At 36.2% G+C, this 26080-nt stretch overlaps 1 protein-coding gene across 1 annotated transcript; it reads right to left on the reverse strand.

Moving 5' to 3' along the window:
• Window positions 1-10460: 10460 nt before the first annotated feature.
• LOC145671667 (uncharacterized) lies at window positions 10461-13295 on the reverse strand. Its single transcript, XM_081740865.1, has one exon. It carries the CDS (start codon window positions 13293-13295, stop codon window positions 10461-10463), a length of 2835 nt encoding a protein of 944 aa, XP_081596991.1.
• Window positions 13296-26080: the final 12785 nt, after the last annotated feature.

The raw sequence follows: 26080 nt of genomic DNA on the forward strand, positions 1-26080 counted from the left end.
ACGTACAGCAGGGTACCACTTTCCGTCTTTTAAGTTTAAATTTTCAGGGTACAAGTACGAGACAAACTAAATTTCATGTTCAGATTTTAGCGGCATACCAACCTAAAATTTCAAAATGGCGGATATCCACGCCGCAGTTTTCAGTTTTTCAAGTTGAAATTTTCAGAGTAGAAGCACAAGACACTCTAAATTAACTGTATATATTTTGGCGGCGATCCAACGTAAAATTTCAAAATGACAATCATTTTTCAAAACAGCAGTGAATAGAAAATTGTTGCAAGTTGTGACAATCATAATCTTGAAATATAAATCACATTCTGACACTTTTACCCTAACGACATTGGAATATTTTTTAAAAAACCTCAATTAAACCCGAAAATACCCGAAAAACCCCATATGGGTCCAGGTGTGTTGGGCTTTTTTCAAAAAAGTCAGGGTTTTTCAAACCCTGATTGTGTTGTATTTATTTTCACACGTTTTCATACAATTTTTTCACAGCGTGAACGTATGAGTTGGACACGTCACAAGAACATTGAATGTGTACATATTTATACATTTAAATCTACATCCAATAGTAAAATAGCGTCAATTTAAGTAAAAGAGGTACAATTTTTCATTATTCTAATTTACATACAACGATATAAAACAATATAACAGTTAATAAAGCATTACATTATACATATGCAAAATATATATATACTTTAATCCTTATTTACTACAGACATTTTTAACATAAGTGATTATAGATTTGCGAGATATTCTCCTACAGATAGAAGCAGTGCTCGAATAGTTAGTACTTGATTGCTTTATTAAAGCCGGATGTTTTGTTTTTCTAAGTGGAAGGAAGCTTGTTATAAATATTCACTGCCATAGGAAATGTACTATTCTTATGCACTTTTAAACGTGAAGACTACATTAAGATCCAACGCTTGTTTTGTATTATGCATATGAATATCTGAGTTCAACCAGAAATTGCTTGTTATACCTATCTATATATCTTTTTTACAAATTTTAGAAGTTCATATATATATAAAGATGGAAGAGATAAGATTTCAAGAAATTTAAATAGAGGTTAAAAAAAAGTTCGAGAAGAACTACAGTGCCAAGAATAAAAAACAACCAAAAGTCATACTAGTAGTGCTTCTCTTGTAAATATAAAATACAGCTTCTGTACAATGTGTAGGAATACGGCGCCGGTGGAAAATAGTATCTTATACAGTTGTCTTTCATATGCACTTACGTATTTTATCCATCGTAAAGCATTTATAATTATTTTACACTTGTAACGCTTCACTTATAAACCTAAAATACATGTATATTACTTTGAATTTAATTCTATCGCCTGCAGGAATTTATTTTTTATAAATGTGTCTTTTCATGCATAGTTTTGAATTTTACCTGCATATCTTCCAAAATGTGGTGCGCCGAAAGTAATCCAGCACCTAAAATTTAAAGGTCTGAGTGACGACTGACTGATCCTCGCACAAGACAAGCCGATTAATTTAAAAACTTGAAATTTCGACAGTACATAGGATTTGTGACGTATGGTACCACTAAGGAAGATTTTTTGGAAATTCTACGTGAAAGGGGCGGGAAGTACTTTAATAAAGTGGCTATACCTCTGAATGTCTTAGGCTTAGATGCTTGAAGTTTTATTTGGACTTCTCATTTAAAATAATTTGATACGTTTTTAAGGGTTTTTTGATATTTTAGTAAAAATGGGAAGATAAGAGGGGAAAATGAAAAACAGGGGATGGGTTTGCAATTATTATAATCAAATGTCGATATCCCGGAAGATTTGAAGGTTAGGAACATGGAGTTTGGAATTCGGACTCATCATTTAACATAATTAGACACGTATTTCAGTTTTTAATTATTATTATTATTATTTTGACACAACTTAGAATGGAAGAAATAGGGCGGATACGCGGAAAGGGGTGAAAAGCATTTTAATAAGATGGCCACATCTCCGAATCCCTTAAACTTAGAAACTTGATGCTTTGTATTTAGGCTCCTCATTCAAAATAATTTGCACGTGTTTCACTGATTTTTGATATTTTAGTAAAAATTTGAAAAAAAGAGGGGCAAAGGAAAAAAAGTTTTGGTTTGAAGGTTAGAAACATGAACTTCTAATTTAAAATAATTAGATAAATAATTAAGCTTACTTATTTAAATATATGTCCTAGAAGGGAAGAAGAAGGGTGCTGACGGCGATGGAGGGAGAATGGAGGTGGTAAAAATTATGAAATGAAAATGAAATCTTTCAGTTTAACGTCCCACGATTATGTCTATAAGGCTAAGGGAGATTGGTGGTAAAAGTTAGTAGACACGTGTCCGAGAGTTTTTGAAAATTCCGTATATTAGAGTCAAAGAGGCTCAATTGTTGGTCTGACAGTGAAGCGAGTACGTTTAGAACTAGTTGAAACGTTTAGAAAGTACGTAGTTCATCTCTGCTGCATGGGGTCCTTGGTTCGATCCCAGCTAGCGCCAAGCGGGCTTTGTGGTAGACAAACCGTGTGCATGTGTTTTCTCGGGGCTGTCCCGTTTCCTCCCACTTACTTTATTCCACTATTTCATTCATTTCTCATCATCAGCGTCTTCTCACCCTGGATGCATAAACGTGGGACGTTAAACTAAATGTTTCATTTCATCTTAATTTCCATGTACAAGTACCTGCTTCTTGAGTTATACATAATATTTTCAATCTGTGAACAATGCTAAACTAGTGTATTAATATAGGTTGCTGACGTTATAGTGCCTACAATTCTCCGCAGAATTTGATATTTATGAATTCTGATAGAACAACTTCGTGTAGGCTTTGCTTTGGAAGTAATTTGGAAATACGTGACTTGTTAAACAATGCATGCTGGAAAGTATCTCTCATCCATGTTCGCGAATAGTTTGTTTTCTGCATTACTACTCCCTGAATACAGCGTGGGTGTAAAGTCAGTTCTTATTTGTAACAATGAATATCTCTAAAACTAAACAAACTATCACAGTTTTATTTTCATCGAATACATTATTAGAGTGCACCATTTGGTTATTAAGTTACACTTCAACCTATGCACCCGCATTTTCCACAACTTCTAAAATGTTAACAGCATCACACGCCAGCTAAGCTGATGCTAGTTTCTAGGATAATCTAGTTTAAAAATAAGTATTGACTTTACAACCACCGTGTATATTCTGAAACTGTTAAAATATTCCTCGTCTTCCTGCTATTTTTTATAGATACATTGCTTTCATCAATTTCTAATTTACAACGGCAGGTTTGGCTGGTTTAAACGGCTGTTTTTTTTTCTTTTTCAGAAAAACCAACAGGTTTAAACCAAAAAAGAAAAAAGAACGAAAAATGCTTTAAATCGTGTGAACTTCATGGTAACGTCTCCACATATCACACCATCTGCATTACGTTTATCTACTTCTCACCTTTTAATCAAGGGGTCCCGTGTTCAATTCTCGGTCGAACCACAACCCATCTTTCAAGTGTAAACCAAGTAGCGATTCGAGGTGTCCCTTTAAGCGAAAGTCTTCTCCGTGATAACTTTGATATTTCATAAGGATAAGCCTAAACATACGAAACGAAACCAAATTGTATATTTCTACTTGCCTGAATGCCTGTTGTTTTATAAAGAAGCCAAGGTTGCTTAAATATATTGATAGAAATTGGCAAAATGTATCAACTGCCTACGTAGCTTCCAACATCAGCTTGGATTCGACTTTGTTTTAATTTTGTTGAATGTTATCTACATAACAAATTAGTCATTTAATATGATACGTTGACCTTAAAATTTTACATACAAATACATTTAAACTAATAATAGGATTTTCCCAATGGCTAAGGCGAAAGTTTCACGATTTATATGTAATTCTGTAATGTTTTTACTTCTGTAACTACTTATCTTTTTGTCCTTCTGAAATGACTCTTGACAATTATATGAACAACTAGGCCTATGTAAAGATCAGTATAACGTATTTTTATCAGGAGTCCTTCGTGAGTGAGTCGACAATCTCACTTCTGACCAATTAGTCCCGGTTTCGTGTCGAAATGGACAATTTCTCTTGGATGTAAGCCGAGAAGCGGTTTGGATTCCCTTTCAGCATAATAACACCAAGACGAAACAAATTAATTTCTGTCCATATTTAATACAAATACATAGAGTAAATTATTTAAACAAAAAAAACTGTTTTTTTCAATAAAAACCATGGTTTTTGCCAACCCTGTACAACTGCTTGAAAATTAGTATGCAATTTTTCTTTACATTGGAAAAATAAAACGTCAGTGCAAATATTAATTTTTGAGGATGCGCCAATTGCAACTGACTCTGTGACACTGTCGTCTAAAATCAATGTAATTTGTTTAAGGGCATCAATTGTATGCTCTAAATTTCCATTACTATTACTTGAGTGCTTAATGTGTATTTCATTACAGGTCAAGAAATGAAAAACTGGGAGGTCACAGCTTAGAAGCCATCACAAGAAACATCATGAAAAAGACAAGTGCAATAGCTGAGCAATTTAGTTGGCACGGTGCAAAAGGAAAGAGCTTTCCTCGTTAATCACCAACGCAATAATAGGTAAGAACTCTCCCTACTGTTCTTTAATCTCATTTTCAGAGTGGAAAAGAATATAGAAGTTGCCATTTGAAGAGGGATACACTATGTTTAAAATATTGTTTAAAAAAAACATTCTGGTGCCCTTTTTATTTTCTTCGCTTTAAATACTTACTATTGTGCCATGAATACTTCTCAGAATCATCTTCCTGTAAACTATTTCCCAAAAGCATATACTGCAACCGCTGTTATAACATTTAAAAGGCTTTGGAAATCCTTATTTTAGCAAAATGTGCAATTTTCCTGTCCTCAAGTGACACGTTACATTTAAGTGTCCGTAGAAGAGAGAGCTGAATGTGTATAAAATATAGTTCATCCTTTTACTGAATTGTTCTGTCATGTTGGTAGTTTTCTTGAGCTTTTCACGATTAATTCGTACATTATCAAAATTATTCATTTGTATAAGGCAAAGTAATATGCATGGCCTGCTCCGTGGCAAAGAAATCGAGCAAGGTAGCGGCCATCAAAGCCTTAGTAGTCATCTGGTGCGACTGAGGGAAAAAGAATGATCGGGCCCAGATTTGAGATCGGAGCCTTCGGAATGAGACGCTAGTTCTTCATCAACTCAAATGCTGCCACATGTTTTCAAATTATTATTATTTTTAATATTAGGTTTAATATTTATAAGATGCTATACTTTTTAAATATAAAAGTGCGACCGCTTCAACATGTTACAACGTCCGTAATTAAGCTACAGTCTGAGGTATGTCACTTTCAGCTTTAGCTGTTGTCTTCCTTGCTCTTTACATTTTCTTCAGGATGTTACTTTTGTAACACATTATTGTCTTCACAAGCTGCTGTAGGTCCTACACAAACATTTTAAATATTTTTGTAAGTTTAAGATGTAATAATTGATCTCTAATCATTCCCTGCTGTTATTATGTTATTAAACACTGCCTATTATTTTTATTTTCAGAAACTGCAACACGAGAGAAACGTAACTAACGATGAGATCGCGTAGATTATTGGGATTTAGCTTCAACATGCCATGCAGAGACGAACAAGAAAATCAGTTAAGAATTCAGCTGCAGTTCCACAGAACTTGAACTGACAATTCGCAGCGTCGAAATTAGAGTTAGTTGTGGTAATCAAAAGTGAGATTATACAGAAGCAAATAAGTATTAGCGTGTCAGTGACATAATTTTCTAGAACAAGTTTATCAAGTTAAAATGTGAATTTCTGATATTTGAGAAGATTGTTCTTAATGTATAGAAACAAATAATACGAGCAGCATGAAGATTCTGCTGAAGAGAATTTAAATAAATAAAGCCAGAATAGTGTACATTTATATTTTTATTTAACTACTAACCGATATATATGTATATTTATTATAGTGGACAGTGTAAATTATAACTACATAATGTTAGCTTGCTCTCATAATTTTAATTTTTTTTCCCTCAAAATCTTATTTATGCTCAGAATGTTCCTGGGTGTTCCACTGCTACTACTGGTATGTGGCCACGCTGTGTATGTATGTTGGGGTGTCTTATGTCATATTGCGAGGTTCAGACTGCAAATTAGTCTTCACAATCATCGCGTGCGTTTTCAAAGCGGCTATATTGGATTTATTATTTTTAAAATAGGAAAAGGATTGCCAACAATTGTTTCTTGAATTGGATGTCTAAACCTCAATTTTTTTTTTAATGGATCCAATACAGCCGCTTTCAAAACTGGCAGGCGACGATTGTGAACACACTGATATCCAGTTTGAATCTCGTAAGTCACATAAGACACCCCAACATATATGCACGGCGTGGCCACATACCAGTAGCACCAGTGGAACACCCAGAAACCATTTGTGTAAATAAGATTTTGAGTTTAAAAAAAATGCTTAAAATTATGAGAACAAGCTAACATTATGTAGTTACAATTTACACTGATTATTATTATTATTATTCTTTTTTTTTTTGTCTGAGTCTGTGGGCCGCAATGGTTTCTCGTCATGAAGACAGAGTGAGGCAAAGGCGTCTAAGCAGGTAAAATTGGACAGAAGAATATTATGTTTTCTTCCAGCTGCTATGTCACAGTTTGGCCGCCTTGTTTTCAACCCGCTATTTGTTCCCAGCAAGAAGCCATTAGATATATATAGAGTGACGCAAAAGGCCGGAGCCCATAGGCCAACTCGGTTACTATTGCAGATATGAAAACAAGGTAAGATATGTAAGGACATTTTTAAATTCCAGCAACACTTTTGTTTTTGTACTAGTGTACCGCTCAATAAAGAAAATGCGTTACCATGCATCATGTTGGGCTACACGAATAAAAGAATGTGTGGTTTAAAATTAGCTACACCGAGAATTGAAAGGAGACACAGTGAAGGATAAACATGCAAATGCAATATCTACGCCAGTGGAGTAGCAACCACGGTGTTGGGGGGGGGGGCGAGCAGATACAAAGGAAGCGAAATTGGGTCTTGCACTATATTTTTCATTGTGTCTTTCCGTTCCCTTTGGTCCAAATAATTTCAAACCACACTTTCTTTCATTCAGTGTTATCCAACAGTGGCAGCGTTGTACTTCTCGTTACTATTGGGCGATATACTAATATAAATACAAAACTTGCTGCATTTTAAAAATTTCCTTCTATATCTTACCTTGTTTCCGTATCTGCAATAATAACCGAGTTGGCCTATGGGCTTCGGGTTCTATCATGTACAGAAAATATTCCCTAAATATTTTGTCATGTACAGAAAATATTCCCTAAATATTTTGTCATGCACAGAAACTATTCTCTAAATATTTTCTGAGATGTGCAAAAAATATTCACTAAATATATTTTGGCATATGTAGGAAAATATTGTCTGTGTTACTGGTAAATAATTTTAAAATATTCCATGAGAAACATTTTAAAAACCATTCCGTTAACATTGTATAAAACGTTTCAAATACATTTTCAGTAATGTTTGGAAATCGTACAGGAAATATTTTTTGGAAAACTTCTCTAACGGCGTATAAAATATTTCTAAAACGTTTTTGAGTATATTCAGAGAATGTTTACAGTATTATGTGGAAAATGTTTTCAACAACATATGGAATATATTTCCTTAAAGGAAGTAGGATACATTTTCTGAAGGAAAATGATGGCACGTTTTAGAAACGTTTTGAAAATATTTCATTGCTGTGTGGGAAAAGACTGAAGCGGTAGCTTAGTCTATTATTGGATGTTTACAGGAAAGTTGGCGTGGGTCGATGAAAACTTGACCCACCACCCACCGTGACCCACGACCCACTGACCCACTCTGACCCACCACCCACCATGAATCAATCTCATCCACTTTGACCTACTCTGACTCACCAAAATCCATCATCATCAACTCTGAACATGATCCACGGCCTCTTCTAAACTGACTAAAGACTTTATACTTGTAATAAAACAAGACTGTGAAATTGTCACTAATTGGAGTTTGAATTTCTAGTCATTCGCTCAAGCACCACTCTGTTACAATAACAGTGGATCTGACCTAAGGTATAAAATGGTTAAGTGTTTGTCAGTGAGGAAATAGAAACAGTTCGAGGTGGGGGAAATTAGTGTGTGCCTAAATATACTTGTACTAAGAGAGTATTCTTTCAAGTGTTAATTTCTGAACCCATTCCAGAAGAAACTTCTATTCGCAGGAAAATACCCCTGTACAATATGGAAAAGGTTATGGTTTTTCAGTTCACAGTATTTTTCTCACAAAAGACTTGAAAAATCAGTTGTTCATACGGTATAAAGGTGCTCGGTTATTACGGTATCCGGGCTAGATCCGCGTATCGTCCCGATTGGGATTTTGTCTCTGTGAAGGGCTTGGCCATTCTATTACGCACCTGAATTCGATTCCTGTCTGTCTCAGTTCGGCAAAGCCATTCTATTAATGGTTCTGGGTTCGGGCTCCATTCTATTACGGTACAGCACAGCGCTGCCCGGTACACACCATCCTTAACCGGCCACCGTGGAGAACTCTCTACTCTTCACCCTCAAATAATACAGCTTTGCACTATTTTATTTGTGGCTTTAGAAAGTTTGTCCCCACGACAATCGTCCAAGGAAGGCGCGATACACCTCACCGTAACGGTCCAGATTTGGACGGAATCACCTGGGCGAAGACCTAAGGCGTGTTATGAAAAATAGATGAGAACATCACCCACTTTCATAGATTACTTACAACTGACATAACAACCATAATCTTACTTCCCCCCCTTCCCACGCCCCCTTGTCGTTATAAAATATTACCTGGGGCTGATTTACTTTGACGACTTACGTAAAAATCACCAAAACATCCACATCAACAACACTATTTTTACTGATTGTTTACACGGTTTTGCGAATATCGATGTTTCTTAAAAAAGTATATTAATATCTATATATTTTCAAAGTATATTGGGTTCTAGGCTCGACTATGTTCTAGAATTTTTGTCGAGTCATTCTTTGCACACACACACTTACACCGAAAAACTAACTATTGCCTCTCATTTCTTTCCTTTTCCTCTTCTTCTACCCTCTTTTAGCACCACCAGGCGGCAGCACGATCAGTGAGAAACATATACCACACAAAGTGTACAAATTCAGATGAACGTCACATAACGCACTAACGCAGAATTTGCGTTTATACGAAAAATATTTTAAGCAAAATTTTGTTACAGTTACACGGTTACCCTCTATGAGAGCATCTCCATAAAGTATGCTCATAATTGTAATTTGTGTAATCACTAAAACACCATGTTAAATTTAAGTTACAAATATGCATAATTTCAATTATGAATATTTATTCAAAGTAGTTTACCTAAAGCAAAGAAGAGACTTACAAAAAATTAGGTACAAAGTTGAATAACACAAATAAGCCATTAATAATACAAGTATACATTTTCCGTAACACGTAATTTTCCACCTTAAAACAAATCTGAAATCGGATTTATTTCCTGTTGGTAACTTTTTGGCGGTAAATCATTCGCAGTGGAATGATGTCCATCCTTCATCCAAGAAATAACTAGCTTGTCTAGCGGTGGCCATTAACATTGATGAGCAACAAGTGAGACAATGTTTGAGCACTTAGTGTATTTCTAATATTAATCATCTGTAAATTCATAAGGGGAAATTCCCGTTCGCACCCTGTCGTGGAAATTGATAATATTGGTCGATGTAACCCTTGTGTAGGCGCTGGTTTCTTAATAATTTTTCGACGTTGCTTTGAGACTGTTCAATATATTGCATTTCATAAAACACAAGATTATATGAATTCAAAAAATACAAACAAAGTTGCTAGATGAACATTTATTATATGTAGATTAATGCGATATTAACACAATACACGTAGCTACCGTTGCTTTCTTGGTGTCACGTTTTTTACACACACACACACACTCACCCCTGCTGGGGAGAAAAAGTATTAGTTTTTATGTTGCTGCCTCTTCATTTACTTACTGGCGTTAGTTTTTATTGAGAGGAACGCTCAGTTCTGAACATACCGCCCGCCTTGAAGGAATTCCTTCAACAAATCTATGAATGATTAATTTGGTTCATGAACTTAATATACACAACAATAGATAACACAAGTTATGAATGAATGATATAAACATAAACAGAATAATGCACACACAACACAACACACTATGAATCACACAATGTACACACTATGAATAACACCAACACATTAACTCTGCTTAGGAAGCGGGCACAATTGACGAATAGATCTTGTTGTTGTACCTCTGGTAGTTTTCACTGTCGCCACTCGTACTATTCCGTCCTTCCCAGGAAACAATTGCACAATACGTCCAGTTTTCCATTTTAGAGGTAGAATGTTATCTTCTTTAATGAGCACCAAATCACCTTCCAGAAGATTGGGGAATTTTCTTCTCCACTTGGATCGTTCTAGAAGACTTGATAGATACTCCTTTGACCATCTGGACCAAAATTGCTGATGAAGTGTTGTATGTATTGCCATCTCGAAAGTCTGTTGACAGGAATAATATTTTTCAAGTTAGGTTCTGACATGGTAGTGAGTGCGTCGCCTATTAGGAAATGACCAGGTGTTAAAGGATGTATGTCGTTTGGATCATTTGATAATGGTGTTAGGGGTCTAGAGTTTAAGCAAGCCTCAATCAGTGTCAAAATAGTGTTCATCTCTTCGTAGGTGAGTGAAGCATTTCCCACGACACTCTTTAAATGATATTTGAGAGATTTAATTGATGATTCCCATAAGCCTCCAAAGTTTGGTGATCTTGCTGGAATAAAAACCCACGTGATGTTATCAGCTGCTAGAAAATTATGCAATTTTTCTTTATGGTGTTCTGATTCAAATAAAGTCTTCAATTCTTGTAGTTCCCTTTTTGCACCAACGAAGTTACTTGCATTGTCAGAATACAGTTTAGTGCATTTTCCTCGACGAGCCATGAATCGCTTTAATGCTCCAACAAACGCCTCTGTAGTTAGATCACTAACGAGTTCAATGTGAACCGCCTTAGTCGCAAAACACACGAAAAGTGCTATATATGCCTTATGGAGTTTGGCTCCCCTTCGGTTACTCGATTTAAGGTAAATGGGCCCACAGTAGTCAACGCCGCTGTGAAGAAATGGTCTTGTTGGTTGAACTCTGTCAGCTGGTAGATCTCCCATCATCTGTTTACCATCTTTAGGATTGTTTCTGAAACATGTGACACACTGATGCACAACTTGACGAACTAAGTTACGTCCACGTATTGGCCAATACGATTGTCGCAAGGATGATAACAATAATTGAGGCCCGGCATGCAATAGCTTCTTATGTTCTTCTTGAGCGATTAACTTTGTCAAGTTGCAGTTAGCTGGAAGTACAATAGGATGTTTCTGTCCTTCAGTAAGATCTGCTGCATTTAATCTTCCTCCGACTCTGATGATTTGCCTCTCATCCAAGTATGGATTCAAATTTCTCAGTTGACTTTGGTTGTCGACTTCCTTTCCTGATCTCAACGCATTCAATTCCTTGTGAAATGCTTGTTGTTGTGATAGTTTAATAAGACATTCGAGTGCTTCATGTAATTCACTTACTGTAAGATGTCCATGCTGTCTGTCACAATTAGATCTTCTCATGTTGTGCGCAAATCGTAGGCAATAAGCAGTTACACGTTGCAATCTTCTTAATGATGAATATCTGTCTAAGAGTTGACACGGTGTTGTAGAAACCATTACTGCTGTATTCTTTCGTCGCTCGGGAACATCGCTTAGGTCACAAACATCTTCCCTCGTCTGTGAGTCTAATTTCTCAGATAGCCAGGAAGGCCCATGCCACCATAATTCATTATCAAGAATTTCTGACGGTGTTAATCCTCTCGATATATGATCTGCTGGATTCTCCTCTGTTCTGATGTGTCTCCATTCATAGTTACAAGTCAGCTGTTGAATTTCCGCTACACGATTTGCAACATACGTCTTCCATTGAGAACAAGGTCCTCTTATCCATGCTAATACAATGGTGGAATCTGACCATAAAACAACCTTATCGATCTTGCAATGTAATGCTTGTATTACTTTCTGAGTTAGCTGTGCAAGTAACAAAGCTGCACAAAGTTCTAATCGAGGAATAGTTGTCTTCTTCAAAGGTGCTACTCGAGATTTTGAAGATAGTAAGTTTGCTGTGAATTTCCCATTTTTTGTACTAGATGTTACATATATACAAGCTCCATATCCATTCTGAGATCCGTCGCAAAATCCATGAATTTCTACCTGCGATTGTGTTTCTTGAATAACCTTTCGCTGAACATGTAGTGATTCCAACTCTTGAAGTTGCTGCTCAAATGTTTCCCACTCTGAATGCAATGGGGCTGGAACTTCTTCATCCCAATTCAATTTTAATTCCCACAAACGTTGCAGAAATATTTTTGCCTTAAGAATAACTGGTCCAATTAATCCTAAGGGATCAAATATGCTCGCTACTGTAGCAAGAATAGTCCTCTTCGTGATTTGTTGAGGGTTGTTTCTTGGTTTGACAGAGAAAGAAAATGTGTCTTTAATGGGATTCCACAACAATCCTAAACTTCTTGTGATGCAATCATCATTTGGTTGAATGGTGAAATTTGATTCTTGAAGTTCACTGGGTATTTTTGAAAGCAGTGAAGTGTCGTTGCTACACCATTTTCTCAAACAAAAACCACCTCTTTGCAGAAGAGTTGTGAGTAGACATTGTAATTCATGTAGTTCCTTCTTCGTGTTTGTCCCTGTTTGAAGATCATCAATATAGAAATCCCTCATTACAACTTCTGCTGCCTTAGGGAAATTCTTCTTCTCTTCTATGGCTAGTTGCTGAAGACATCTAGTGGCTAGGAAAGGAGCTGCTGCAGTACCATATGTTACAGTTTTGAGTCGATATATCTTTATTGCTTCTTGAGGGTTTTCTCTCCACAGTATTTTCTGGTAGTTTGCATCTGAATCATGTACCCTAATGTTGCGATACATCTTCTCTATATCAGCTGTCATGACGTATTGATGTTGCCTGAATCTTGCTGTTATGGAAAATAATTCTTCTTGGATTGTAGGCCCGACTCTCATCGTCTCATTTAATGAAAGTCCAGAAGTTGTTTTGCACGATGCATCAAATACAACCCTGAGTTTGGTAGTAGTACTGTTCTCCTTCATTACGCAATGATGGGGAAGATAGTAGTCTGGCATCATTGTATCGCTCTCTGCTCTAGTTATTTCTTCCATATGGCCCAAATCTTCGTACTCTTTCATGAACGCTATATATGCCCTTTTTTTCTCAGGATCCTTCATAAGCCTTTTTTCCATTGAATAAAGTCTTCTCGTTGCAATCTCCTTGGATTTACCAAGATTCCCCACATTTTCTTTAAAGGGAAGTCTGACGACGAATCTCCCAGTCTCGTCTCTCCGGTGTGTTTCATTGAAGTGTCTTTCACATTCTGCCTGCTCTTGACTTAATGGATGTTTTGTTGAACATTCTTCTATCGTCCAGAATTTTTGTAATTGCTCGTGTATTTTTTCTGTTGTGGAGAGGTGACACACATTTGTCGAAATGTGTGGTTGATTGTCTATTTTTCCAGCTACAATCCAACCAAACAATGTTTTGTGCAAGGTTGGATACCCTGCCTTGAGTTTTATTTGCCCTTCACAAAGTAGATCAAAGAATACTTCCCCCCCAATAACATGTCAATACGCTCTGGTATGTTGAAGCTAGGATCTGCTAATTCAATGTTGGAAGGTATTTCCCACGATGACGTGTCTACACGAACCATAGGCAAGTCTTGTGATATTTGCGGCAATATGATGAAGTCTAATGTGGCTGAATAATTGTTATGTCTTGACTTAATTGTAGCCTGAACGCTATGGCATGACCTTGTATTAGCATTACCTATACCATTTATGTGTACAACGCTATTACTCTTTGTTAGTCCCAATAATTGAACCATTCTGTTTGTTAGGAAATTGGACTGAGAAGCACAATCGAGAAGTGTTCGACACATTTGAAAATTACCCTGTTTATCTTTAACATATACTACAGCTGTGGATAGCATAATGCTTGGTGGTCTTCTAAGATTCTGCGGTCCACTGTTTGTAGAACGAATATTCTTATCTTCACATTCCTGCCCGAGTGATGTGGTCGCAGCGAGCGTGTTTTGACCTTGACCTATTTCCCTTTCATCTTGTGGTTCATTCGCTCTAGTGGGCGATGGACAACGAGAGTAGTGCAGTAATGTGTTATGCGTTTTATTGCATATTTTACAATTACCTGATAAGCACTCATTTGCCTTATGCGCTCGTTTGAGACAATTTATACACAAAGAAAGACGTTTAACTTCTTTAATTCTATCTCCTATAGATTTTCTCAACAATGACTGACATTGAAATAATTTGTGTGAGCCTTTACAGCTGGGACATGCATTGTTGTCGGAACACGTTCCGTGTGCTGTCGTTGAGTAAGAACTCTTTTTGCCTGCCTTATTTGTTTGTTGATATTTGTTACTTGGAACTGAGGGTGTCTCTTTAGGTCTACGCTTATTATCAACTGCGTCTAAAACTTGGCAACCCTGCTGTAAAAATTGTGTCAGCTGTGACATGCTCGGTAATTCATTCGTTGATTGTTTTTTCCCACTCCTTATGTGTTGTATTGTCTAGTTTGGTCGCAATCAAATAAATAAGTAATGCATCCCAGCTTTCTGTCGGTTGACCTAATGATTTTAAAGCCCTCAAATGTTTTATTGTGCTGTCTAAAAGAGATTTAAGCGAAACAGCCGACTCACGTTCCACCATTGGCATTTCAAATAAAGCTTTGACGTGTTTGTTAACAATATACTTTTTGTTTTCAAAACGTTCTTTGAGTAAAGTCCATGCTACGTCATAGTTTTCAGAAGAAATTTCCAAGGCTTGTATTACTTCAAGAGCCTCCCCACGTAGAGAAGAACGCAAATAATGAAACCTTTGCACTGGCTGCAGCGTGCTATTGTTATGTATTAATGCCTGAAACGTGTCATAGAACGACAACCACTCATCGTAGCTTCCAGAAAAGGTCGGAAGGTTTATCACCGGCAACCTAACTGATGGATTAGAATTGCTTGCTTCATTGTTTTCATCTTTCTTTGCACTGGAGCTGTGTTGATTTATGAACACTTCCGTCTTAGCTGCTAAATCAAAATAAGTACTTTCGAATTGCTCTCTTTCTTGCGTTTCCTGATCAATATCTGATGAACCCTGTAACATTTCTATTTCGGATTGTATTGCATCAAATTCATCATAGCACTGTTTTATTTTCTCGTAACGTAACACTAACTGCGTAATATTCTGATCTTCTGTAAACCTATCTACAAAAAGCTTAAAACGAGTGAGTTTGGCCTTAATTTGACCTCTCTTGAAAACTAATTCTTTCATTCTGTCCGTCATGCTTCACTCAGATTAAATACACTTTTAACACTTACGTTCTAAATGAGGCTTTGCTATTACAGGCTTATTTTGTACAAGTGATACAAGCATAATATTATATTGAAATATGCACTCACTACCTACCTTGTTAACTGCACTGTTGAATCCTGATCCGGCGTGGATGGACCATTTGGTCGATGTAACCCTTGTGTAGGCGCTGGTTTCTTAATAATTTTTCGACGTTGCTTTGAGACTGTTCAATATATTGCATTTCATAAAACACAAGATTATATGAATTCAAAAAATACAAACAAAGTTGCTAGATGAACATTTATTATATGTAGATTAATGCGATATTAACACAATACACGTAGCTACCGTTGCTTTCTTGGTGTCACGTTTTTTACACACACACACACACTCACCCCTGCTGGGGAGAAAAAGTATTAGTTTTTATGTTGCTGCCTCTTCATTTACTTACTGGCGTTAGTTTTTATTGAGAGGAACGCTCAGTTCTGAACAAATATTTCTACCCGATTTCTGCAACTTCTCATCGACAATGTACTTGTTAGACTTAAGTCTGATAACGATTTTTCTTGGTTAGGTTTGAAATACTCAGCAAGAAGTATCATCTCTCTATCACCATACATCTTTTCCATATCGACCATGTCAGTTGGTAATGTCGACTCATGTACAACAGAAACTTCATCTACCACGCCTTTGATATGGAATCCTGTGAATAAAATATCAATTAAAGCCTGATAAACTGATGATTTCTTATTTGTTTATAAATTTAATTTTTGTAATTACATATGAAGGTTTGATACCATTACCAAGTTCCCTCCCCTGTCTAGAAAGCGAAACGGAACGAGGTTCCTGGAAAGTGTTCAGAGTTGAGTGATAATTTCCCTCCTTCTTCAACTTCAATTACCACACTGCTGTTTGCCATGTGCCAAATTACGATGAATTTCAATTAAATTATTATACTATAATTATTTCCTTGTTGAAATATCAATACTTTTCAGTGTAAAAAAAACATGAAATTTCAAAGTTCCAAATCATAGTAAGTAGACCAACGTAAAGGGAGTAAAAGTGTAAAATTTTCCATACAATTATGCGTACAATCCAAACTTCAAATTTCCGTGTAATTAAGCTTACAGTACAAATTTTATGCCTATTTTTCTCACAACTTTATGGGTTGATTGCCCTGTGCTGTAAGCGCTCCAAATAATAAACATAAGCTTGAGCAATTATTATAGCAGAAAACAATGGATATATGAAGCCAAGCACTGTATTTTTTGTTTCTAATTTTTTTTACTTAAATAACATCGATCGTTTTCGATCATTTTTACAAACCAACTCACTCCATATATAGAAAGTCCCCCCCCCCACATAAAGGAGAATTTAATGCTAGGACACACACTGTTTATTTTCAATAAAGAATTAATACACTGAATTTCATCTCCGTAAGTTTAACGGCTTGCGAGATACTCATTTTTTTTTCGCAAAAATTCGGATCCTCACTACCTCCTTAGGGTAATATGCATTATAATAAAAGCACTATAGCATCCCAATTTGGATTAAGGTCTAACGATATACCAAAAATAATTTCATTTGACTTTGCAATTTGACCGTGATGATCAGGCGCACACAGTTACATTCAGTTTTTTATATAATAATTTATATATTACAGTGATTCAAAAATGTATTTTTTTCAGTAGTTAGCTCTAAAAACTCACAGGTCTCGAAAGCCAAGTAGTAGTGTAAGTCCTATTGCTATTATTACTATTAAAAATAACAATATTCAAAAGTGCCTGAAGTTCTTTTTTCACTTGGTTAGATATACTCACCTCAGGTAAGTAGACAGAAACAAATGGAAAAGAAAGGGAAATGAAGGTCTTGAAAGTAAAACGGAGACAAATTTATTAGTCTTCAGAAGATACTGTCTACAATGCAGTGAGCAGAGAGGGTCGGTAGATCATACTGAGTCGGTGGGTCGCAGTGGGTCACGATGGGTGGTGGGTCGCAGTGGGTCACGGTGGGTGGTGGGTCACAGTGGGTCATGCTTGGTGGTGGGTCGCAGTGGGTCATGGTGGGTGGTGGGTCACAGTGGGTGGTGGGTCGCAGTGGGTCATGGTGGGTGGTGGGTCACAGTGGGTCATGGTGGGTGGTGGGTCGCAGTGGGTCACGGTGGGTGGTAGGTCACAGTGGGTCACATGCTGTTGACCCACGACCCACTGACCCACCCAGAAAACTTGACCCACTCCATCTCTGGTTTACAGTGGGGTGAGGTCAGCGTTAGCTTGTCACCTTCGTTTCAGTGTTAAGTCCCACCGTTTTTTGCTTTTTATTTTGGCAACAGTGGACAATGAATCATCTCAAGTAAGGTGCATGTGGATGCAAACCAGCGAACAGTGATTGTAGGTGAAGTGAAGTCAGAGGTCACGCGATAGCATTTCGGAAGCACAAATCAGAAGTGGTGTATAGCAAAATATATTCGTGTACATTCAGGCTTGTTTTGTAAACGAAACTGTTAGTGATTCTATTTCGTAATCTCTACGTCCGGCAAATTGAAAAGTCCTTTGTAATGACTATGAGTTGATTTTGAGAACGTACATGTAACAAGCTGTAGAAAATGAGTTCAACAAATGGTGCTGCAAAACAGTAAGTACGCCAGAAATTTTTACTTGGGGGGTGTTCAAAATAAAAGGGGGTGTGTGCTCTCAGAATAGTGATATAATTTTTAAACAAACTCAAAGAAAACAGTATATTTTTACGCAACAATTGCAATACTACTGCTACTACTACTACTACTACTACTACTACTACTAATAATAATAATAATAATAATAATAATAATAATAATAATAATATCAGCTCTTCGCAGCGGTAGGTTCAATAAAGTAAGTTCACACATTTGAGCATTTATCATTGTTGTTAAGCTAAGTAATACAGTGAAACCTCTCAAAATGGACATCGGTGGAACCGATTGTTTGTCCGTAAGTGAGAGGTGTCTCTAAAAGGAAGGGTTCTCTCTCATAACACCACACCACACATATTCCGGCATGGAAGAATAAGAAAGTTCGTCCTCTTACGAAGAGGTCCAATATTGAGAGATGCCCGTTAAGAGAGGTTTCACTGTATTAAGAATTATCCTCTATTGTTTTACCCAGATTGATTACATACGAATTATTGTAATTATTTTGCAAAATTCTGCTACTATTTCAATTTATTCACCCCAGCAAGTTTTAGTAGGTGATTTTTTTCCAAAATATTAATTAGGAAAAAAATTACCTCGTCCCATGCTGAAATCACATTCGTTTAGTAATTAATACTGTACATAGTTCCAATTTCATTACTTTAATATTCTAACTCTTTTGTTAACGTTAATTGTTGTAATATTACTTGATCTCTTAATCTCCGTTCCTGCCCCTTCCTGGCTACGTTATTGCTCTGAATATCTTTCATAAGAAAATTATACATTGATTTAGTTGTTTTCCAGACATCCAGTTTTTCAATTTACAAATATGTTGTATCTTTCTGTTTTGTCTTCTTTAATATACCCTAATTTTAATAATTCCAGGGCTCATAGTAGTCGGATCTCTTCTAAATAGTTGAAAAGTGACCAAAAATGACCAAAAGCAAAGGAAAAATTAACAAAAATCTGATCATGCCCCTTTTTTCCTTTTTCGATTACTCCACCACCTCTCTCTTTGTTTGTTCTCTTGTTTCTTCTTTACTTCTTCTTTTTGAGCTTCCTCCTTTCTTAGGTTTTTCTAAGTATTCTTTGTAGTTACGGCAAGCAGACTTACCAGATGTAAAAATCTTCTGAGTAAGTGGAACCAGTTTTGGCCTATTTCCGAATTTCTTCATACTAGATATTATATTTAACTTAGCACTGAGAGTTCTCAAAGCCATGAAATATTCAAATTCATCACCTACTCTTAAGAAGATACAAGAAGCATAACACAAGACGAACATGATGAACCCCCCCCCCCCCGACACACACAACGTTGAACGGAGCGTTAACTATTACGAGAGAAAACTAAAAGATTATTATGATAGAAGAAAGAATAGACACAGAAGGGTTCTCAAGCCCACCTTGAGAACTTAAGCATCCACCAACCGTCCACTGTGCTTTAGAAAGAATAAAAGCTGAAGTGAGAATAAAGCTGGCTGTTTCACATGTGGCAGCAAGTACTGAAGCTTTCAGAAGAGTAATGAGTAACAAGTCTCTGCCTTTTTCCATTTCTTTTTATATTTTACTTAGAAAACTGCCAATGCAAAACATAAATCACACGAAAAAAACACTTTACCTCTCAAAAAAAAAGTAACTTTTAGTGACAAATTTGACAAAAGTAATTTTTAGTGACCAACTTGAAAAAAGTAAATTTCAGTTTAAAAAGTGACTCGCTATGAGCCGTGTTCCGTTCAATGAATTTACCTGAATAAAATTTTCTTTACAAAAATTAAGCTAGCGCCAAATGTGTTCCTGCATAACACTACGCTCAGTCTAAATAATATATAATTCTTACTTCGATCGATCTCTTAATTTCTGAAAAACCTTTTGACTACACCCTTCTAACGTCCGTCCGTTGATACACCACTTGCAGAGCAGGCTCGAAACCAGCCACAGAGCTTTAGGGTCCATGAATATGTTAGGAGGAGCCAAGTCATTAAAAATTCTCTTACAGATATCTAAATTGTGCATTTTGTATTGAGGTCTGGAGATGACATGAAAAATTTAGGGAGGGCCAGGCTATATTGTCACATTTTTCCTTATTGAGGAGGAAGTAGGTGAATGACCGCTCAAGACATTGCCAATTTCAGTCATCTGCATCTGTCCATCAATTTTTTTTTTCTCGGAAACGACCGCGAAGCCCAGGAGGGTAGGTATCAGCCGTCTGTTTTGTCAATTGTTTCGATCGAAACACCGCCCGAAACAATGAGGTCATGTGGTTTTCGAAGCCGTACATGAGAACGAGGTCGCTTTGTATTTTGAAATGAAATAAATAAATAAATAAGAATATTGCCTTCTTTCCTAAACGCTAAACCTTTTTTAACTTGATGTAATAAACAACCTATATGATACTGTTTGATACAATTGGATTTGGGGAGTATTCCTTTTCCATCTAGGGGTGTGTGTAAAGAAATATGGAGGGGTGTTGAGGGTTGTAGATTACTCCCTGCTGCAAAACTTAAGAGGAGAAAAGAAAGAGAACATTTGAAAAAAAAACAAACACTTTAATTCAATTTGGAAAAAAGCAAACACTTTAATTCATTCATACTTTCGTCGTTCTGCTGAGAGTTAACAACAGAAAAGTTCTGACTGTTTTTCAAGTACAGGTGAGCAAATGTAACAATAATTGTAATAGTAGACAGTGTTCGAATTAAACTTCCGGACGAGGGAAAATTGCTTACATTATTGTGTGTGAGTTAGAGACAAGTGTGCGTTTGTGTGTGTGTGCGTCTGTGTGTATGTGTGAAAGAGGGAAATACTTATTTAAGCAGATATATTATGTGGTTTCTGTGATACACGACGAGAATATTTTATAAGGGTTTTCCCATCATCTGCTAGTCAATTCGAACACTGCATAAGGGTAAGACCACATTAAGAACGAGCAAGCGAGGGACAAAAAATAATTAGATTTAATGTCATTCAAATGAGTTATGCCACATGATAAGAGACATCGGCGCAAATCTGTCTTCAACATTGGGGGGAACTTTTTTTTTGCGATGTTCAAAATATTTATAAACAATGCTGTGGAGGATCAGGAGAGCAGAGTTGTCTTCAACATTGGGAGGCGAGAAGATTTGAGGCTTATTCTGAGGGGGGAGGGGAGATAAACTCATATATACAGATTAATCTGATTTCTGAGGTGAACCTGTTGTATATTATATATCAGGCGATGTACCACTGGCGTAGCCAGGATTGAATTTAGGGGGTCAGGTAGAAGTTAATTTCGGGGGCGTCCGGGAGTCCTCCCCTGGAAAATTTTTGGCTGAAAACGCGATTTTAGGCTTCATTTTTTTTACAACTTTTCCAAATTTTGGGGGAGTCAAACCCCCGGACTCACACGCTGGTTACGCTACTGCGATGTACAGGAAGTAGTGGTACTATTAGTATTACAAATCAATGTCATGAACATATTCTGAAATCTGAATATATGCATATTAATAATTGGTATGTTTCCACCTAGGCATCCACAAAGATCCACATTAAAATTTTAGAACACTTGTTCTAATAATCATTTCCCAGAAAAAAAAAATTTCAAATCGGATTATTGGGGGAACAGTCCCACCCAGTTCCAAGATTGAGGGACATGTCCCTCTCACCCCCCGGGATTTGCGTCAGTGGTTGCAGAATAGGTTTCATTTCTCGAGAGATAAATTTGGTTACTGAAGAGAACGAATTGTTGCTTATGAGTTTAAGTAGATTTCTTTAGAAAGCTATCTATTGCAGAGACCCTCATGTCAGAAATTCCTCTATGCAGTATATGCAATATATAGGGCTACCACCTTTCATCTGGAGAAATCCCAGACATATTGAGAATTGAAGTCATGTTAAAAAATAAACATGCAAAACGGAATTCCGTGCACTGGCGCAGCCAAGATTTAATTTCGGGAGGGGTCATTCAGCTAGAAGTCAACTTTGGATCCTCCCTCGAAAAATTGTTTAATCAAAACGCGATTTTAGGTTTTATTTTAACAGTTTTTACAAATTTCGGGGTAGGGGTACAATCTTCCAAACCCACCCCTGGCTATGCCACTGATTCCGTGTTTAGAAAAATAATGACAAGAATTGCCGTTTCATTGTTTCTGTCAATTACAATCAATAATAGAAAGTAAGTTTCGTTGTGGCACAAAATGGAAAGAAAACATTTGCGCTAGTGGTGCCAACCACATAATAAACCCCCGAATAAAGTACAAAACAGTTCATTAAAAAAAAAAGACTGGCGGTATTTAACATTTTTGAAGTAGGAAGTTAATTGGCAAGAATTATGAAAATATTCGGTAGTGCTTGTTTGAACCATTACGACTTGAGGTATTATGATACAGATATGAAATGTAGATTTATAAATTTTCATATTCCTGGACGTTTGGCGTCCGGAATAGATGTTGCTCCGGACAAATTGTTTAATTCCCCAAACTGTCCGGATCAAAGCCAGACGGGTGGCAACCCTAGCATAACATTTGATATTATCACTATTTGGCCCTCAAGCTCTTGCTCGCTCGCTGCCAGTGTGGCATATTTGTCGCTCGCAAAACAACCGGTTGGTATGGCAATAAGAACCAAACATAATAGTAGCTTCGGAAGACTCCAATTAGTCCAATAGACCTCCAGTTGCTAAGGAAAACAACCGGTTGCTAAAGTGATAACAAGCCTCTGTATACAAACTGAATGCAATAAGCGTCGAAACCTGTTCCTGAGGTACCGACCTATTATAATATGCAACGGCAGACTGTAGATTGTATGTTAGTCTACCATATTTTGTACAGTACTTAACTAGTCTAGCCTATAATATTTATTTATATTTTTCTTCCACAGCTCGTAATGTACGAGACGCTAGACATGGGCAAATTCGAAAAATTTGTTTCTAGCAGTAGTCATGCTAGGCATGTTTTCAGTTACTTCTCCTGTGCCCATCTTTCTCCAAAGCAAGTCTTTAGACTATGCAAAGTTCTGGCAGTCGGTAGATGCATTATTAGACGAAATTAGAAGAAAAAAAGTGACAAAAATTTTAAAAGATTGCATGTCAAATGTAAATCCCTGGTTAAAGACATCAAAGCTTACATTAGGAATGGGGAAATTGATATAGAAGGTGATATTCCAGAAAAAAGAATTCCCACGATGAAGAAAATGCCTTGTAAACAAGTTTCTGACGAGGCTAGAAATTTGTCACATGACCAGAAATACAAAGCACTATATTTTAGCATTCTCGATTATGCGAGTAAAAGTATAGAAGAACGGTTTGTACCCAACAAAAATCTACTGCTTGATTGTTCCGGGTTAGACCCATAAAGGTACAATGATATAGTTGCAATGGAGGTAGATTTTCCAGACGATTGCTTGCAAATTGTTTCTCAATTAGCAAACGTGAATAGAAGTGAGTTGTTGTTAGAACGGAAACAGTTTGCAAGCCAGTATCGTAATTTGAGTGCAGATTTTAGTGACAAGTCTGAAGAACCAGAAGAGAAAGAAGTGTGTAAATTTGTGAGAATTACAAGTAGTGATTGTGATTCAGATGAAAGTGTGACATCTGAAGATAAAAAGAAAATGTCTGAAACTCAATGTGGTACTAGAAGGAAATGTTTCAGATGTATCTCATGTGCATTTCCCATTCTCTATGAACTATCGTCACAGTCTGGATTATTTTGTAATTTATATACTGTGTTTAAATATATAATGACCATTCCATCCACTCAGGTGACTGGTGAACGAGTTATTTCGAAATTGAAAATTGTGAAAAACAGACTCAGATATTCTTTAAGTGAGAACTTACTGTCTCCTTTAATGTTGATGACTGTTGAGAGAGACTTGTTTATAAATTTGGACAAAAATAAAGTCATTGATGAAATTGCGGTGACAAGCGAAGTTTTGAAAAGAAAATTAATGTATTGATATATTCCTGATACTTTGTAATTTCTGTGTGTGTCTGAGTCATTTTCAATTTTACAATTACCGGTATGTGCTTTATGATATTGTAATCATTTATTAGTAGTAATCAATAATTTGCCTGTTTGTATTAATATAAATCTAGAATAAGCTTCAGTTTGTTAGTGCATAGCAATATTTTCGTCTTTTTACAGTTGTGTGGTCATATAAATGTTGTAATACACGTTAAATATTGGTCACTAGTTTTCATAGAATAAAAAAAATGTTTATAACTATACGGGTTTCGCATAATTTTGCCATATCAAAACATGTCTCTTTATTTCACTCATAGCCTCATTACATCATATAGTACAATGCTGAACTGACGCCGAAACCTCTATCATAACTTATATCTACGTTATATTGCTTAAATATGTTTTACCATGTCATTTATCGTAACATAGATAGATTTAAACTGACACACAATCATAGTCATACGTCTTACAAATAAAATCAGAAAAATAGACACACTGCTGAACAAGACTGCACTTATTTAATATAACACATTTACACGTGACGTTTCGATCTTCTAGCCAAGATCCTCATCAGACGTACACTCAGTGCTCATCAGTACTCATCAGAGTGTACTTCTAATGAGGATCTTGGCTAGAAGATCGAAACGTCACGTGCAAATGTGTTATATTAAATAAGTGCAGTCTTGTTCAGCAGTGTGTTTGTATTGTATAGTATTGTATTTATTTTCATCCTTTTTCATACAAATTGTACACAACGTGAACGTATGAGTTGGACACGTCATAAGAACACTGAATGTGTACATATGTATACATTTAAATCTACATGTAATATTAAAATAGTGTAAATTTATGTATAAAAAAAGATACAATTTTTCATTCTAATTTACATACAAAAATATAAAACAACAGTTAATAAAACCTTACATTATAGATATACAAAATATATATACTTTAAACCTTATTTACTACAGGCGAGATATTCTTCTACAGAATAGAAGCAGTGCTCGAATAGGTAGTACTTGACTGCTTCATTGAAACCGGATGTTTTTTTTTGAAAGTGGAAGATTGTTATAAATATTTACTACCATAGGAAACGTACTATTTTTATGTACTTTTAAACGTGAGGACTCTACATGAAGATCAGACGCTTGTCTTGTATTATGCATATGAATACCTGAGTTCAACCGGAAGCTGCTTGAACCTATCTGTATATCTTTTCTTACAAATTTTAGAAGTTCATATATATGTAAACATGGAAGAGGTAAGATTTCAAGAAATTTAAATAGAGGTTTACAAGAAGTTCGAGATTTACTTCCGGTCATAAACCTTAAAGCTCTCTTTTGTAAAATGAATAGGAATTTAGCAGTGCAGTAGATCCCCAGAATATAATACCATATTTCAATTTAGAATGAAAAAGTCCAAAATAAGTTGTAAGCAAAACATGCTGACTGACACTATTTCGTAAAAGCTCTAACATGTAACAGGTTTGAGCCAAATTACTAGATAATTTTTGAATGTGAATTTTCCAGTCTAATGTATCTATCACCCAAAGACCAAGAAATTTGATATCCGAGACGGAATTCAACGTTTTGCCGTTAATTGTTACCCAAGGGCGTTGTCTTATCTCGTTTTTTACTACGTGAAAGCGCATCCACGAAGACTTTGTGGTGTTTAGTATTAGTTTATTTCTATCCATCCAGTCACTGGCGGCAGACATGGTGGAATCTACTGCACTGCTAAATTCCATATTCGTTTTACAAAAGAGAGCTTTAAGGTTTATGACCGGAAGTAAACCTCGAACTTCTTGTAAACCTCTATTTAAATTTCTTGAAATCTTACCTCTTCCATGTTTATATATATATGAACTTCTAAAATTTGTAAGAAAAGATATACAGACAGATACAAGCAGCTTCCGGTTGAACTCAGATATTCATATGCATAATACAAGACAAGCGTCTGATCTTCATGTAAAGTCCTCACGTTTAAAAGTACATAAGAATAGTACATTTCCTATG

This window comes from Thermobia domestica, chromosome 15, assembly GCF_964235325.1.
Source record: "Thermobia domestica chromosome 15, izTheDome1.hap1.1, whole genome shotgun sequence".
NCBI lineage: Eukaryota > Metazoa > Arthropoda > Insecta > Zygentoma > Lepismatidae > Thermobia > Thermobia domestica.